Source organism: Gracilinanus agilis, chromosome 6 (assembly GCF_016433145.1).
Source record: "Gracilinanus agilis isolate LMUSP501 chromosome 6, AgileGrace, whole genome shotgun sequence".
Lineage (NCBI taxonomy): Eukaryota > Metazoa > Chordata > Mammalia > Didelphimorphia > Didelphidae > Gracilinanus > Gracilinanus agilis.
Window position 1 is genome coordinate 276,795,514 of NC_058135.1, and position 14,641 is coordinate 276,810,154.

The 14,641-nt window shown below is 36.6% G+C and overlaps 1 protein-coding gene across 1 annotated transcript; it reads left to right on the plus strand.

The window, feature by feature from the left end:
• Positions 1–12,463: 12,463 nt before the first annotated feature.
• On the plus strand, positions 12,464–13,405 carry LOC123251398 (olfactory receptor 8K3-like). Its single transcript, XM_044680648.1, has one exon. It carries the CDS (start codon positions 12,467–12,469, stop codon positions 13,403–13,405), a length of 939 nt encoding a protein of 312 aa, XP_044536583.1. The 5' UTR covers positions 12,464–12,466.
• The last annotated feature ends 1,236 nt before the right edge of the window (positions 13,406–14,641 follow it).

Consider the following 14,641-nt stretch of genomic DNA (forward strand, 5'->3'; position numbering starts at 1 on the left):
CATTGATGTAAGCTGGCAGTGGGCAGTAAGGGGCAATTATAGGAAGGGGACCTTCATACTTTGAAATCTTGTATTTCTCACTAGTTTGCCCTAGTTAATCATCAACGGCAACACCTACAGGTTAGTCAAACATGAATTGTAGATTGTTCAATTATCCACTCTGTGATATTAGATCTGTAACATTCTTTACTAGGCATCAGCGTTGTACCTCTGATAGTGTTCTTAGTAATATTTAATTACCTATAGTCTTCCTCCAAAGTACTTCATCCCCTTCCCATGATCCCATCTGGAAGGGCAGCAAGACCTTTCCCTGACAATGATGACAAGGTGGACAATGAAAAAACATTGAACCTGTGTGATCAGAACTCTGGCATTCCAGAACCCCCCCATCTTGCATATGCTTCTTATTTCTTATGGTAATATACCCAAATCATACCTCCACCTGATTTTGGAAAGAGTGATGCTAAGCTACTAGACCCCAACAAATACACCAACCCTGATCAATAGTATGTTGAAGCTCAGCTCCCCTAAGGAAGCTGTCACCCTATGACAGGTTTTGGTACAGAACTCAAAAGTTAGTGGGCAATGGAGGGGGTGCATGGCTAGGAAGGGTAAAGAAACTTCAGAGTCCAATGTTTTAGAAGATCCTATCCTGACTCCAGTCCTATTTTCTTCCCCTAACTGTTCATGCCATTCCTCCACACTCATTCCCACACCTAGGACCCTGCTGTTCTGTGCCTGTTTCATCTGTCTTCTCTGTTCCCTCTTCTCCCTCTCCTTCCACCTTGGAAGAAACCTGTCTTCAGTAGAAGAACTTTCTTCCAGCTTCTGTGGCATCTGTTCCCTCCATTTCACCTGCCTTATGCCCTTATTTGCCACCTCCTCCCCCTCCTCTTCTAACTCCTCCCAGTCCACTCCACACCATAAGTTGCTTGTCTTAAGCACCATCTCATCTGACCTGCCCCCTTAGGGAAGTGGGTATAGGGAACAGGAGGGTGCAAGTTCATGTCCCTTTTATCCATAATTCAAGGAGAAATTATGCAGGTATCATGAAGATCTCACCTATTTCATTGACGTGTTTAAAGCAGTCACCTTGCAGTTTGATCTTACCTGGGATGACATTAACATCATCCTGTCTAATTGTCGTTCAGTGGCTGAAAAGTGGAGAATTTGGGATCTGGCTTAGCAAAAGGGAAGAGAGTTAGCAACCAGTGACTCAAATCTCCTTCCCTCCATGTGCTACAGCACTTCCCACATCTGACTGGGGGTAGAAAAATCAGAATGTTAGAGAGAGACAGAAGAAACCATGTGCTGAAGTGTTTGATTGAGGGAATGTCAAAAGGAGTAGGAAAACAACTGAATTATGAGAAAGTAATAGAGAGTACCCAAAAGATGGAGGAAAACCTTGCCATGTTTCAAAGAAGGTTAGTATAAAGTATGAAGAAATTTACCAACTTAGATTCTGAGTCTCAGGAGGGAGACCCTCCTTAGTATCCATTTCATTATTCAAATAACTCCTAATATTAGAAGGAAGTGGCAGAGATTGGAATTTGGCCCCCAAATACCCAGCTCCAAGCTACATGATGATGCCTTTACGGTATTTAACAACAGGATCCTGGAAAAGGATGAGAAAAAAGGACTATAAGGTATGTGCCTGTTTCAAGGAATATGCATTTTTTTTTTTTTTGTAAATGTCATGTCCAACAGAGACCCTCCCATTGGAAACCAACTCCAGACAAAATAGTGGTGTCCTGGAATTTGGAATCAGCACCCTCCTCCTAAGTCAAGGGTCATCAAACTGCTTTCAGTGGGAAAGAGGGTCCCTGGTCTCATAGGTGCCCTGAGAACTGTGACAAATGAAGTTTGCCACTAGCCTTTGTCCCTCCTGTGGGGAAAAGGGGCATTGGAAGAATGAGTACTCTAAGAATTGTCTGAGATCTCAGCTTCCAGCACTTGAGTTCTGTGACTCATAGTAACAGGGCCCAGGACCTGGCCAGGCCCCCACTCTTTCCATCACAATGGCCAAGCATAGGGAAACATTGGATGGGGCAGACAAAAAAAAATAAGTCTCTTCATTGATATGAGGGCCACTTACTCTGTCTTTCCCCAATTCTCTGGTCCCACATCCTCAGTGGTGGGGATAGATGGTCATCAGCAGGGCTGCTTAGAGACTTTGTCTCCACCCTGGAGATTTGGGAATCACATGCTTATTATTTTAATAGAATTTTCTAAATTATGTCTATCTCAAAATTAGAAAGTACATATGCTATTTGGGAAGTAATATCTTAATTCTTAATTGTGCTAAATTTAGAAATTTTGTGAATATGGCATCAGAATTCAGTGTATATGCTGTGTGTGTTGTTGTTACCCTGTTTGCAAATCTTTGTGACATTCTGAGGTCTGCAGTTTGAAAAACTCAAACTTTCCTCAGAAAATAATCAACCTGCTGGTTAAAGCCATAAATCTAGCACCCAGCATGCTCTTTGATCAGCAGAGAGTGAAAAGGTTTTTTTTTTTGCTTGTTTTGCTTTTTTTTTCTGAGATCAGCAAGCAACCAACAAGTGAGTAAGAAGCCATCAAGTACTAAGATTTTTTACAGTCAAGGAGAAATATTTGCAAGCTTCTTTACATAACTAAGATACTAGTATTAAAAAGAAGAAACTTTTAAAACTGTACATTTAGGATGAAACATCTATTAGAGTGAAGTTTATTTGGATTATGAAGCAAGAAGGAACATTAAGAGCTAAGAGAGAAGGGGCAGCTGGGTAGCTCAGTGGATTGAGAGCCAGGCCTAGAGACAGGAGGTCTTAGGTTCAAATCTGCCTGAGATACTTCCCAGCTGTGCTACCCTGGGCAAGTCACTTAACCCTCATTGCCTAGCCCTTATAACTCCTCTGCCTTGGAGCCAATATACAGTATTGACTCCAAGATGGAAGGTAAGGGTTTAAAAAAATTAAAAAAAAAAAAGAGTTAAGAGAGGAAAGTGCACCCAACTTTAAGCAAAGGATTTGAAGGTAAAAGGTGGGAATGTTTTGAAACTAAGAGAAACCAACTAAGCATTTTCCTCTTCTCTCAGTATAGAAACAACTGCAAGTTGAAGCCAACATTAATGAATGTGATGTTAGTGGAAATTAACTCCCTGTAAAATTATTAACCCTTTTTCTGATTCAATGTAAAAGGGAGAAGATATATGAATTGGGAAGAACTCCAGATACTTTAAACATTGTAGTGGCATGGAAAAAAATCCTGTCAGGGCCATTATTAAGTGATGAGATTCAGAAAGGATAGAAAAATATTGGGATGGAAAATTGGTATTCATTATTTGGGGGGGAAAAACAACACCTTGTACATTTTCCATTATTTGTAACTTTTCGTCTGTGTGATAGTCACCAGCTCTGCAAAATTAAAAGGTTGTTTGAATTATAGAATTTCTAAACTATGGAATTGTATCACTAAGAATATACAACTCTGTTTATAATAGAGGAATCATTTTTAATAATTGATCTTTATACCAGGATGTTAACAATAAGAAGAGAAGAGAATCAAGTAACAATTGTAATATCTTCATTATGTGTGAATCCTGGAAAATTTTCAGCTCCAAGATGTAATTGGTAAGATTTGCCATTTGAAATAAAAGCTTTTGGAATTGCTACTAATATTATTTTGACTTTTGAATTCAGATATAGTTGTTTGATGGATAATTGATCAGTATATTGTAAGCCACCATTCAAAAGAAAATGTACAAGGTACTCAGATGGAGTGTGATCCTCAACTTTCATAGATGGAGATCCATAACTGGAAAAGTTGAGGGGACAATTTCAGCATAGCTGAGATGGTATTGTTCCAAATAATGTGAATCCCACCTGGTTATTGCTGAACTTGGCTGTGAAGTATACTTTTTACCATATAACTGATTAATAAATGTGACTCTTACATGATTTACCAGATATTGAAGTCAAAAATTGTTATAATACTTTCCCTGCTTCATCATTCCATAGTAAATTTCTATAATCAAAGCAAATGGCCAAGGGAAAATGAGTATAAGGCCAATGGTAAGATGTGACTTATTTCACTCTTATAGGTCTGTCTATATCCGATACAATCAAGTGAATTGGTAATTGAAGCCCCTGAAATTTGAAAAAGCACAGCAATGAAATATGTCCCACTAAATACCTAAGTATCTATACCCCATCCCAAGTTTTTCTTTCAATTGGTGTGGGAAGCCAACAAGAGAAACAGAGCCTCAAATAGATAAAAATCTGAGACTCCTATTTTGACCCCTTTTGTGATCCACACCCTTTCTTGTTGAAAAGCAATGTGGTATTACTGAAAAGCTTTGAGCTCTCAGCAAACCAACAGTCAGGAGGTCAACATTCTTCCCCTTTGGTCAGGAATGTAGCTGCTTGGTAAAGACAAGGCTGAAACCTTAGCAGGGGCACTTTGCCCAGATTTAGAATAAACTGATGTGTCTTAAAAAAGTTGAGATAATCAAGGCTGAGAAATCCAGGGGCTTTCCATCCTACCAAAATATTCCCCAACTTGGCTTTCTGATAAAAACTCAGGCAAAATTCAGCCTAGGCCTTGTTCTGTTTGGAAGCCATTGAGAATTTTTGTGTTTTGATATGACATAATTTGTAACTTCTGTGCAAATGCGAAGGTACAGGGTGTTCTTTTGTGTGAAGTGAGTCTTAAAGTATATATAATAAACTCCATGCTGCCAGGGACAGAGCTGGAAGCATGAGCTAAAAGATCTTCGGTGTCTGTTACTTCTTATCAACTAAGCTGAGCTGTCCTTATCAGATTATGTGGAGATGATTGATAGATCTTGACAAATTGGAGTACAATTAATATGTTATAAGTTAATTCATTTGTGTAATCACTGAACATATGATGAAGAAATCTATATGCAAGAATTTTATAACTTTGTGTTTATAAAAGCGACATTAATGTGTATTAAGATCTGCTTTGTAAAAGACTTTAACAGGAAGATCTAAAGAATCATTATAAGCAGCATGGAACCAAAGAAGGAAATTTACAAAAGAGAGACCTATCTCTGTCAGAAATAAGATGTTCTTTTAGAACTCAGATAACTACATGGCACATGTGAAATCTGAGATGAAATTTTATTGATATTGGGGATAAGCTTCTAAAATGCAAAGAAGCCTGATGTTAGGTAATGTGAAGTTGCTGTAGTATCATCTTTGCTTTCTGAATCAATATATCTGCATACGTATTTCATCTGTATTACTACCAGGGACTTCAGATCAGGATAGTGACACCTTGGGCTAAAATCCATCTTAACTAGTTTAATATTTCACCTCTACCTCTCTCTTCACAAAGGAGGTTAGAGATTCACTAATTTGTCTGTTCATCAGGAAGGGTGGGGCACGTTTAAGCCATAATGAAAAAGTTTTCCTGCAGGCTCTCACCAGGACCAACATCATCTTGTGATCACCTTCTACAAGTCAGGACAGTGCCAAAGGAAGATATACCTGCAAACTTGGGATCCCCATGGAGCTCCTGCTTATTTTCCATCCTGAGCCCCCTCCTGATTCTTCTAGTGATAATATTCTTCCTCCTGATTTTTTTGGTTCCTGTCTCCTAAAAATTCTTACTAATTTTTGTTTCTTCTCAGTTACATACTATTAGATTTCAGGATTTCCAGGCTAAAATGGCTGCAGAGTAGAAGAAGCTTCAGCACTCTCCCTACTACTGATCACAACAAAGCATCTCAAAAGGACAAAAATCAAAATCAGATGAGTGAAGGGAATCTGACAAAGAGCACAGCCTTGATGGTAGGCAGGATTTGGCCATTTCCATGCTATAAGGGGGTAAAATTGCACCTACCGAAGTGTGAGCTTATCACTCTCATCAGAGTCAGAGTGAGGGTCAAGGGCTGGGGTAATCTCTAAATTCTTGGGGGCTGGCTGAGGACACCACATTCTTACCCTTGAGAATGGTGCAAAGTGTTGGCAGCAAGACTTGGGACCTGAGACTGAGGAGCATGGAGCAGAGAAGCAGAGATAGTGCAGAGACAGGCTGCCCATAGCAGAAGCTATAGAGACTAGAAAAATAGCCTCAGGGCAAAAAATAGCTCTGTAGCTTCCTACACCAAGAGCTGCCTGCCCTCCTCACTCTCAGACTTATAGCTAAGAAGGAAAGATAAAATTAACACAACAATGGCCATCAACACCCAAGAACTACAATCTGCAAGTACAAAAAAAAAAGATGCAACAGAGAAAGCCTCTGACATTGGATAACTTCAATGGAGAAAAGGAGCAGAGTACAGAGGTGACACCAAAGAGTGACAAACAAGCAAACATACACACTTTCAAAAGAAAAATGGAAATTGGTCACAAACTCTTGAAGAACTCAAAATGGAGTTCAAGAGCCAAATAAGAAAGATAGATGAAATTTGGGAAGAAAGCTAGGAAATAGAAATGCAAGTAATTAAAAAAGAAAATAATATACTATTAGATTTCAGATGGTATCCTCTATTGCCAGCCCACCTGCAAGCACTCTCCAGCTCATGGATCAAGCCCACAGATCATTTCAAGAGACACAACTAGGGCCAGACCAACTTTCCAACTCAGTTTGAAGAAATTACAGAAGTCGAGACCTTCATTTATTCTCCCTAGTATTATTAATTTCTAGGCTTTGGAAAGGGGGAAATGATGTTGGCTGGCACTGGGTAATAAGGGTTAGTAATAGGCACAACATCCTCATACTCTGAATATGGCATTTTTCACTAGTTAGGACTAGTTAAACATCAAATGCAACATGTGTAGTTTCATCATTAGATAAGTATAAACTGAAGATTATTCCGTTATCCATTCTGTGTTTTAGACCTGCAACATTCTGTGCTAGGGTTCAGCTTTGTACCTTCTCCATTCTATTACTTTCTTATATTGTTCTTAGAAATAATTAATTACCTATAATGGTCTTCCAATATACCTGATCCCCTCTCTATGTTCCCACTCTGCAGCAATATCAAGACCTCTCTATGACAAATGATAACAAGGTAGACAAAGGAGGAACATGGAACCTGCACATAGGGGACTGTGACATTTCAGAAGAATTGCCCAATCTTGGGCATGCTCCTTATTCCCTATGGCAACAACCCCAAAACATACCCTCTGCCTGATTTTGGGAAGGGATATGCTAAGCTACCAGATCCCAATAAACATGCCAACTCTCCTCCACAGGGTTTAGAAGCTACCACCCCACAATGGAAGCTTCCTCCCCAGAATAGAAGCTGCCATTCTTCAGTGCTGGTTCCACTCCTCAGAGGAAGCTGACACCCTATAGCAGAGTTGTTATTTCATGCTATCAAGCTCAAGGAGGCTATTCTTCAAGTCCCTGGGCTCACCCATCAGCTCCAGGGCTACCTGATTAGCCACCCGCCCCACCACAGGACCCTTCTATCCCACCAGCTTTTATGTGATTATACCACCAAAAAATGCACCACTTCTTCAAATAAAATTAATTTCTTACTTCTGGATTGAATGGAGTTTGAATATTCCATTCTTGGGGTAAGACCTTGCTATAGACTTAGATCTGTTTCTCCCACATCTGAACCACTAGGAGTACCCATATAACTGAGGTCAGAGACCCATTGGAGTATTTAGAAAGTTCTTGCTTACTAAACTTATTTTCACAAGTGCAGGGAGTTGAGCTATAAAAAGTGAAGTTACCTTATACTTTGGTTGCAAAGGGTCATAATGGTAAATCATTTCCTTAGTGAGAAAGTAGGAGAAAGAAAGTCAATCAAAAAGCTGCTAACATAATCCAGGAGACAATATAAAATTGGGGTTGGGGGAGGGACCATACTTAAAGAGATTTGGAGTAGATAACATTGGTGATCTATTTCTACAGAATTTTAGATTTTCCAGGTAATTTCCCCACTACTAATGAGATCAAATGAGATAATTATAAAAAAATTCTTGGTACATTAAAAGTTATCACTCTGTAAATATTTATTCTCTTTCTCTTTTCCTTATAAACTTGTAAGGAAGATAACAATAACATTATCATTATCACTTTAATTTGATAGATAAGAAAACTGAAGCTGAGAGAGATGATATATCTTGGACAGGGTAAGAAAAATAATGAGTCTCAGAGACAAATCTCAAATCCTGATCTTTCGACTCCAAGTTGAGAGTTCCTTCTACTCAACCACACTACAAATCAATAATTTTTCTTTCCTCAAACTCCAGGATTCCATAATTGCTTCTTAATGGCTACTCTGTGTTTGGATCATTCTTACACAGAGAAACTGAAGAACTTTTGTTGTTTTTTCCTAGAGTATTGATGATTTTTTCTTCACCAGAATATTCACTATGTACTGAGAGAAAAATCTAAAAGAGAGAAAAGAGAAGCAAGAATCACCCAGTCCATATGACCTACCTGTAAGAAGATAGATTGTTCTGGCTCAGCACAGAAATATTCAGAAAAAAATCTGAGTGATTTATTAAACTTCTCATTCCCCTTTGGGTCCAAAGATGAAACTCTGTGTAGGTTAAAAATAAGTTATAATAGTCCTCAAGGGAAGAAAGAAGACATCTTTTAATTGTATCTGCACTCTAAAATCATTAAGAAACAAAAGCCCCAGCCCTGTGCTCTTTAAGATCTAATTCTATTTGTCTCTGGATTAATCAATTTTAGCAGAAGTGTTTTAGAAATAATATTGTCATTGAAAATTGAGACTTTTGTTGTACTTTCCCTCTCAGTCTTTAATCATAGACATAAATTTAGGCAAACTTCCATCTCTTTGAGTTTCACCTATCAGATGATGATAATTATTGCTGTTTATTTCATAAGACTATTTTGATGATTAACTTAGATTACTACTATGTGAAGTAGAAATAGAGGAGACATTGAAAATTTCAAAATGCACCCTATTTAAACACTATTAAAAATATGACCGAGGATCAGTTCACAACTCCACCAGCAATGCATTAATGTCCCAGTTTTGCCACATCCCCTACAGCATTCATTACTCTCCCCTTCTTTCATTTTAGCCAATCTACTAGGTGTGAGGTGATACCTCAGAGTTGTTTTGATTTGCATTTCTCTAATGATACAGAATAATGTTACAGAACTTATAAACAGTAACGTAAAGACACATGTAAATGAAAAGGGGAAATGAATTTTGGGATAAAGAAAGAATTCTGGGAGATGAAATCAATGTACAAAATTCTCTAACTATACAAACCAAAATAAAATTAGAGTTGAATAGAAAATGTAACTTTCAAATATAAGACTCCAGAGAAGCATAAAATGACAAACAGAAAAGAGAAAACACGAAGGAAATGAAAAGTTTAAATGTTTACATATATGGATAAGAAGATGTCATTTGAACTTCTAAAAAATTTGTCTTTATTAAGTAATTACCATTACTCAAAAAGTGAAGGCATAGGTGTGAGATGACCATGATGGGAATGCATTTGGAGAAGGGTAAGGAAGAGGAAGAATGAAGACAATCACCTCACCTAAAAGAGGTAAAAAAATGAAGAACTTTTTTTAATGGAGCAGTAGGCATAGGGTAGTGGAGAGGGTAGAGGCAATGTTTGAACTTTACTCTCATCAGAATTGGATCAAAGATGGAATAACATATATGCTCTGTTGGATATAGAACGCTATCTTACCCTATAGGAAAGTAGGTGTAGAATGAGATGAGAGAACAGGAATAGGATGGATAGAAAGGAAGGGAGATTAAGGGATGTGGTGGTAATAGGTGAAACAGGCTCTTTTAGGAGGGAATGGTTAAAAGAGGAAAGGTTAAAAACTTGTCCCAAGAAACTTAAATGTATAACTTCTAACTTTAGTGCCTACCATCTCTTATTACTTTTATTGATGTGATGATAGAGTCTATATACTTTCACTCTTTCTCATTCAGTCAAGGAAGGCATCTCTCCACCAGGTTATGCTGAGTCATGAAAAATTAGAAATTGCCTAAACTGGTATGGACTGCCTCTAGAGTTATGAATTTATTTTCTTGTATTATTGGGTTCTGTTTCAAATGCATACAATGATACCTCTAAATTTATGATTTTAATTAAAATGGGCCTCATTCAAAAAGTTTGGAGTCATTACTAAAGGAAAGAAACATGTAAACATTAGAGGCAGCTAGACAGCTCAGTGGAGTGAGTGCTTAGTCTGGAGCCAGGAAGACCCAAGTTAATAGATGTCCTTTCACTTTTACTGATGAGTCTATCTTGTCAAATTATTTGTGGCTCATGGAATGGGATAAGAGGAATGTGATTAAATCAGGAAGGTCACAAAAGAACTCAAAATCTCTTGCTGATCAGTGACAAACTTTATTGACTTCAGGAAGGTACTTACAGAGAAAGTGATGTAGGCTAAGGGATTAGGTAAGCTTTTTACAGGGACAATGGTTACTAATGATTTACAATCTTAGTACAATGACTTAGTTTACCTTACTGAAGCTTAGACAGAGTTTTCTACAGGATAATAAATCATAGGCAAATTTGTAACCATCTAACCAAGCTTCTCACAGAATTCCTACATTAGTAATTTCTTGGAAGAACTTACAATTTTTACAAAGTACACCATGGAGTGGTTGGAAAGGAAGGGGTTGGGGGGCCTCATGTGATGCCTAGGCTAAGTTTCTAATTGTTTCTAAATTATGACTGTGTTTTAACTGGGTTTTACTCATGCTGCTGGGGGCTATAGTTTACTAGCTATATTAACCTTTGTTTGCCTTAATCTACTGCAGAACAAAAAAGAAATGAAACCACTCCAGTATCTTTGCCAAAAGAAACCCATGGACAGTATGGTTGATAGGGTAATAAAGAAATGGATACAACTCAACAACTATACATGGCAATTACCAAATAACATGAAAAAAACATATCTTATTTGATACAAACATCAATTATATTTGAAGTTCTATGATTATGATTATAAATGAAAAAAGTATGATTCAAAGTTAAAAAACCTGGAGCAGACAGAGATTAAGTGATTTTCCAAGCTTCACACTGATAATCAATGAACGAGATGACTTTTGAATGCAATTTTCTTGAGTTTAAGCCAGTGGCTTATGCACTCTGCCTCTTAGAGTCCTGATAATTTCATTTTCTGCTCACAAAAATCCTGCAATATAAGTACTGTTAATAGTCTTATTTTACAAGAAAGAAAAAATGGTCAAGACAGGTGAAGTTACCTGCCATAGGTCACATGGCTCATATGCAAGGGAAGATTTAATAGTTTTTCTTGACTACAGGGCCATTGCTCTATCCATTGAAAAACATACCTTCTTTTAAAAGATTTTTAAAATTCTCTAGAGAATTCAATCTATTGACCATATCCTGGTTATTTCTGGATCTCCTGCCTTCTCTCTTTCTACTATCATCCAAAATACAAACACAAAATGGAAAGATCTCCATCTTGACCAGCCAAAGGTATGTTATCATTTAGATAGTAGATATTCTTTATTTACTAGGCCTTTACTGTGTGACTGATTAAAATTGATCTATTCTGATTGACTAAAGTCCTCTCCAACAACTTTCTGTAATATTCTTGGATAGGCAACAACCAAAACAATATCACCTACAAAGCAGAGACTGGCAATAATTATACTTATTATTTCATGGGGCTGGTTGAAAATATTGACACTGTTATATATTATGGCAATTTCCTTGAGATCATCCTATCAAGTTCATTAAAGCTCATCAGTACTTTGGGGATATAGCCTCATGGGGATTAAGAAACCCATAAAGTTTTTCTCCAGCAACTGACTTTAGGGATAACATGAACAAACAAGCTACTGATGATTCTATCTTCCAGGTGAGTAGATTACAGAATTATTTATGTTCATCTCATTAATTAGATAAAAAAATCATATTTCTCTTAAGTAATTTAGTTAAAAAGAGAAGAAAAATAAATACTATGTGGGAATTTAAGGGAATAAGGAAATTTATGTGCTATATACGAATTTATTTAAATTGAAAGTGAATGAAAGTTTTTTAGAAATCTCACCACTTGAAATGCCCCATCTCTGACCAGTGTCACAAATGCTATGTTTTTATTCAGAGAAAAATCAAATGAACTAATTAAGGATCAACAATAACAGGTGTTCTCATATACTCTATCCTTCCTCAGGATCTAATTATGATACATCTAAACACTGATTATTTAAAATATTTTAAAATAATTCATACTATTATAGTCTCATTTTATATGTAACACATGATTTAAAACTTCCCACAATTCACTCCTAATTTTGTAAAATAAAATTATAATCAATTTTAAATTTAATAACATGATGATATGATATGACATGCTATGATGAAAATGATGTTAATAAATTGTGATTGTGTGGAAAAATTGCTGCTCAATTTATCTGGGATGTTTCTACATACTAACAGTCTAACTGATTATGCAAACTATGATCAAAGAAGGCTTCTTCCTTTTATACACAGATTATGTATCTTGGATTGAAGAAATGACCAAGTTGAATGAAACCAAAGGAAGTCAGGTGACTGAATTCATTCTCATGAGCATCACAAACATTCCGGAGCTGAGGGGTCCCCTTTTTGTTGTCTTTTTACTCAACTACATGGCCACAGTTGTGGGGAATCTGGGCCTGATCATCTTAACAAGTGTTGATTCCCACCTGCAAACTCCGATGTACTTTTTTCTCAGGCATCTGGCATATGTTGATCTTGGCTATTCCACAGTCATTGGTCCAAAAATGCTAGCCAGTTTCATAGTGGAAAAAAATACCATCTCCTACAATGAATGTGCAACACAGTTCAGTTTCTATATCATCTTTATCACCAGTGAATTTTTTATTCTGTCTGCCATGGCATATGATCGCTATGTGGCTATCGTTAAGCCCCTTCTCTATATTGTCATCATGTCAAACAGAGTGTGTTGGGTCTTGGTAGTTATTACTTACCTCTATAGTATCATGGTATCCTTACTAGTAACAATTAAGATATTTAATTCATCATTCTGTGCATCAAATGTAATGAGACAGTTCTTCTGTGATAGTGTCCCTCCTTTGTACATTATTTGTTCAGACATAAGAGAGACTAAACTAATCATTAAGTTCTTTGCTGCATTTGATTTAATTTCTTCCCTTTCTATAGTCCTTGTCTCCTACATACTCATTATTGTGGCCATCCTTAGTATGAACTCTTCTGAGGGAAGGCATAAAGCTTTCTTTACCTGTGGCTCTCATCTCACAGCAGTGGTTCTCTTCTATGCTACACTTCTCTTCATGTACATGAAACCCCAATCTAGTTACTCTTTTGATACAGAGAAGATAGCCACTGTGTTTTATACCCTGGTTATTCCCATGCTCAACCCTTTGATTTACAGCTTGAGGAACAAAGAGGTTAAGGATGCCTTTAAAAGGGTCTTTAAGAAACTGATATAAGCCTTCAAATTAAGGTCCAATGTAGAATATGATTTTGTTATATGTTATAAGCAAAACAACTTGCTAAACCCCTTTTCTTGAAGAAATAAATAAAATTTTCCTCCTGATATTTACCAGATAATTATTTTTGTGACTTCAAAAAATTCCAAACTCCAATTAATATTAATTGTGAATGAAGGAAATTAGGAGAGCATTTAGTCTAAATTTTCTTTATAAATTTTCCCCTATTATATTACCAATAGTGAGTATACCATCTTTAGTGGAAATTTCCTTTGTGGGAGTATCAGCAAATTAACAAAAACTTTAAAAAGTGAATTTATGAACTGAGTCAGACACTAGACATAAAAAATAAGTGAAAATGGTTCTTTTCATCAAGTAATTTACTTTATAAAGGGATAAATAAGTACAGGAAAACTTCCCTTCATATTATGGCAGCTATTTCATTTTTGCATACCTCACATTGCTGGGAAATTTTTACTTATAATTTCTCTACAACTTTCATCTATTCCTTCTGGTCTTTCCCTTTATGTGCAAGCAGAAAATATTTATTCCTTCTTTTTGGTGGCAATAATTTAAATGCTTTGAGGAAAATTTCAATCCCACTGAGACACTTTCTTCTGTCCCAAATCTCCCATTCATTTGCTGAAATAAAAAGAAAACTGTCTAATAGAGCATTTAAATCTTAAAATTTTACTACAACTTTTTAGAGGCCTTGCATATTTAGAGTTTCTGTGACTAAATGTCGTATTTGCTATTTGTGATCTGTGATATTCTAAGCAATATTTGCCCTCTCAGATTCTAGTTCCTTTATAAAAACTGTAGATTTTATATATATTTAAGATCCATTCCAGTTCAACATTTATGGCACTTACATCTTCTTTGTTTTAATACCATATATTCTTTTTTTTTGTGTGTATTTTTACACCATTAACTTCTGTTGTAGAATCACTGCTGTGTATTAGTTCTAAGGCCGAAGAGTAATAAGTCAATAGGGGTTAAGTGACTTGCCTAGAGTCACATAGCTAGGAAGTGTATGAGGCTAGATATTAAGCTAGGACCTCCCATCTCAAGGTCTGGTTCTCTATCCACTGAGCCACCCAGCTTCCTCCCATTTTTCTTAAATAAATTGTCAAATGCCATAATTTAATACCTCTTTACTATTTTGATTGCCTTCTGTTCACTTTGGAAGTTATCATTGCCAATTCTGAAACATGTCACATAAAATTGAATATAATC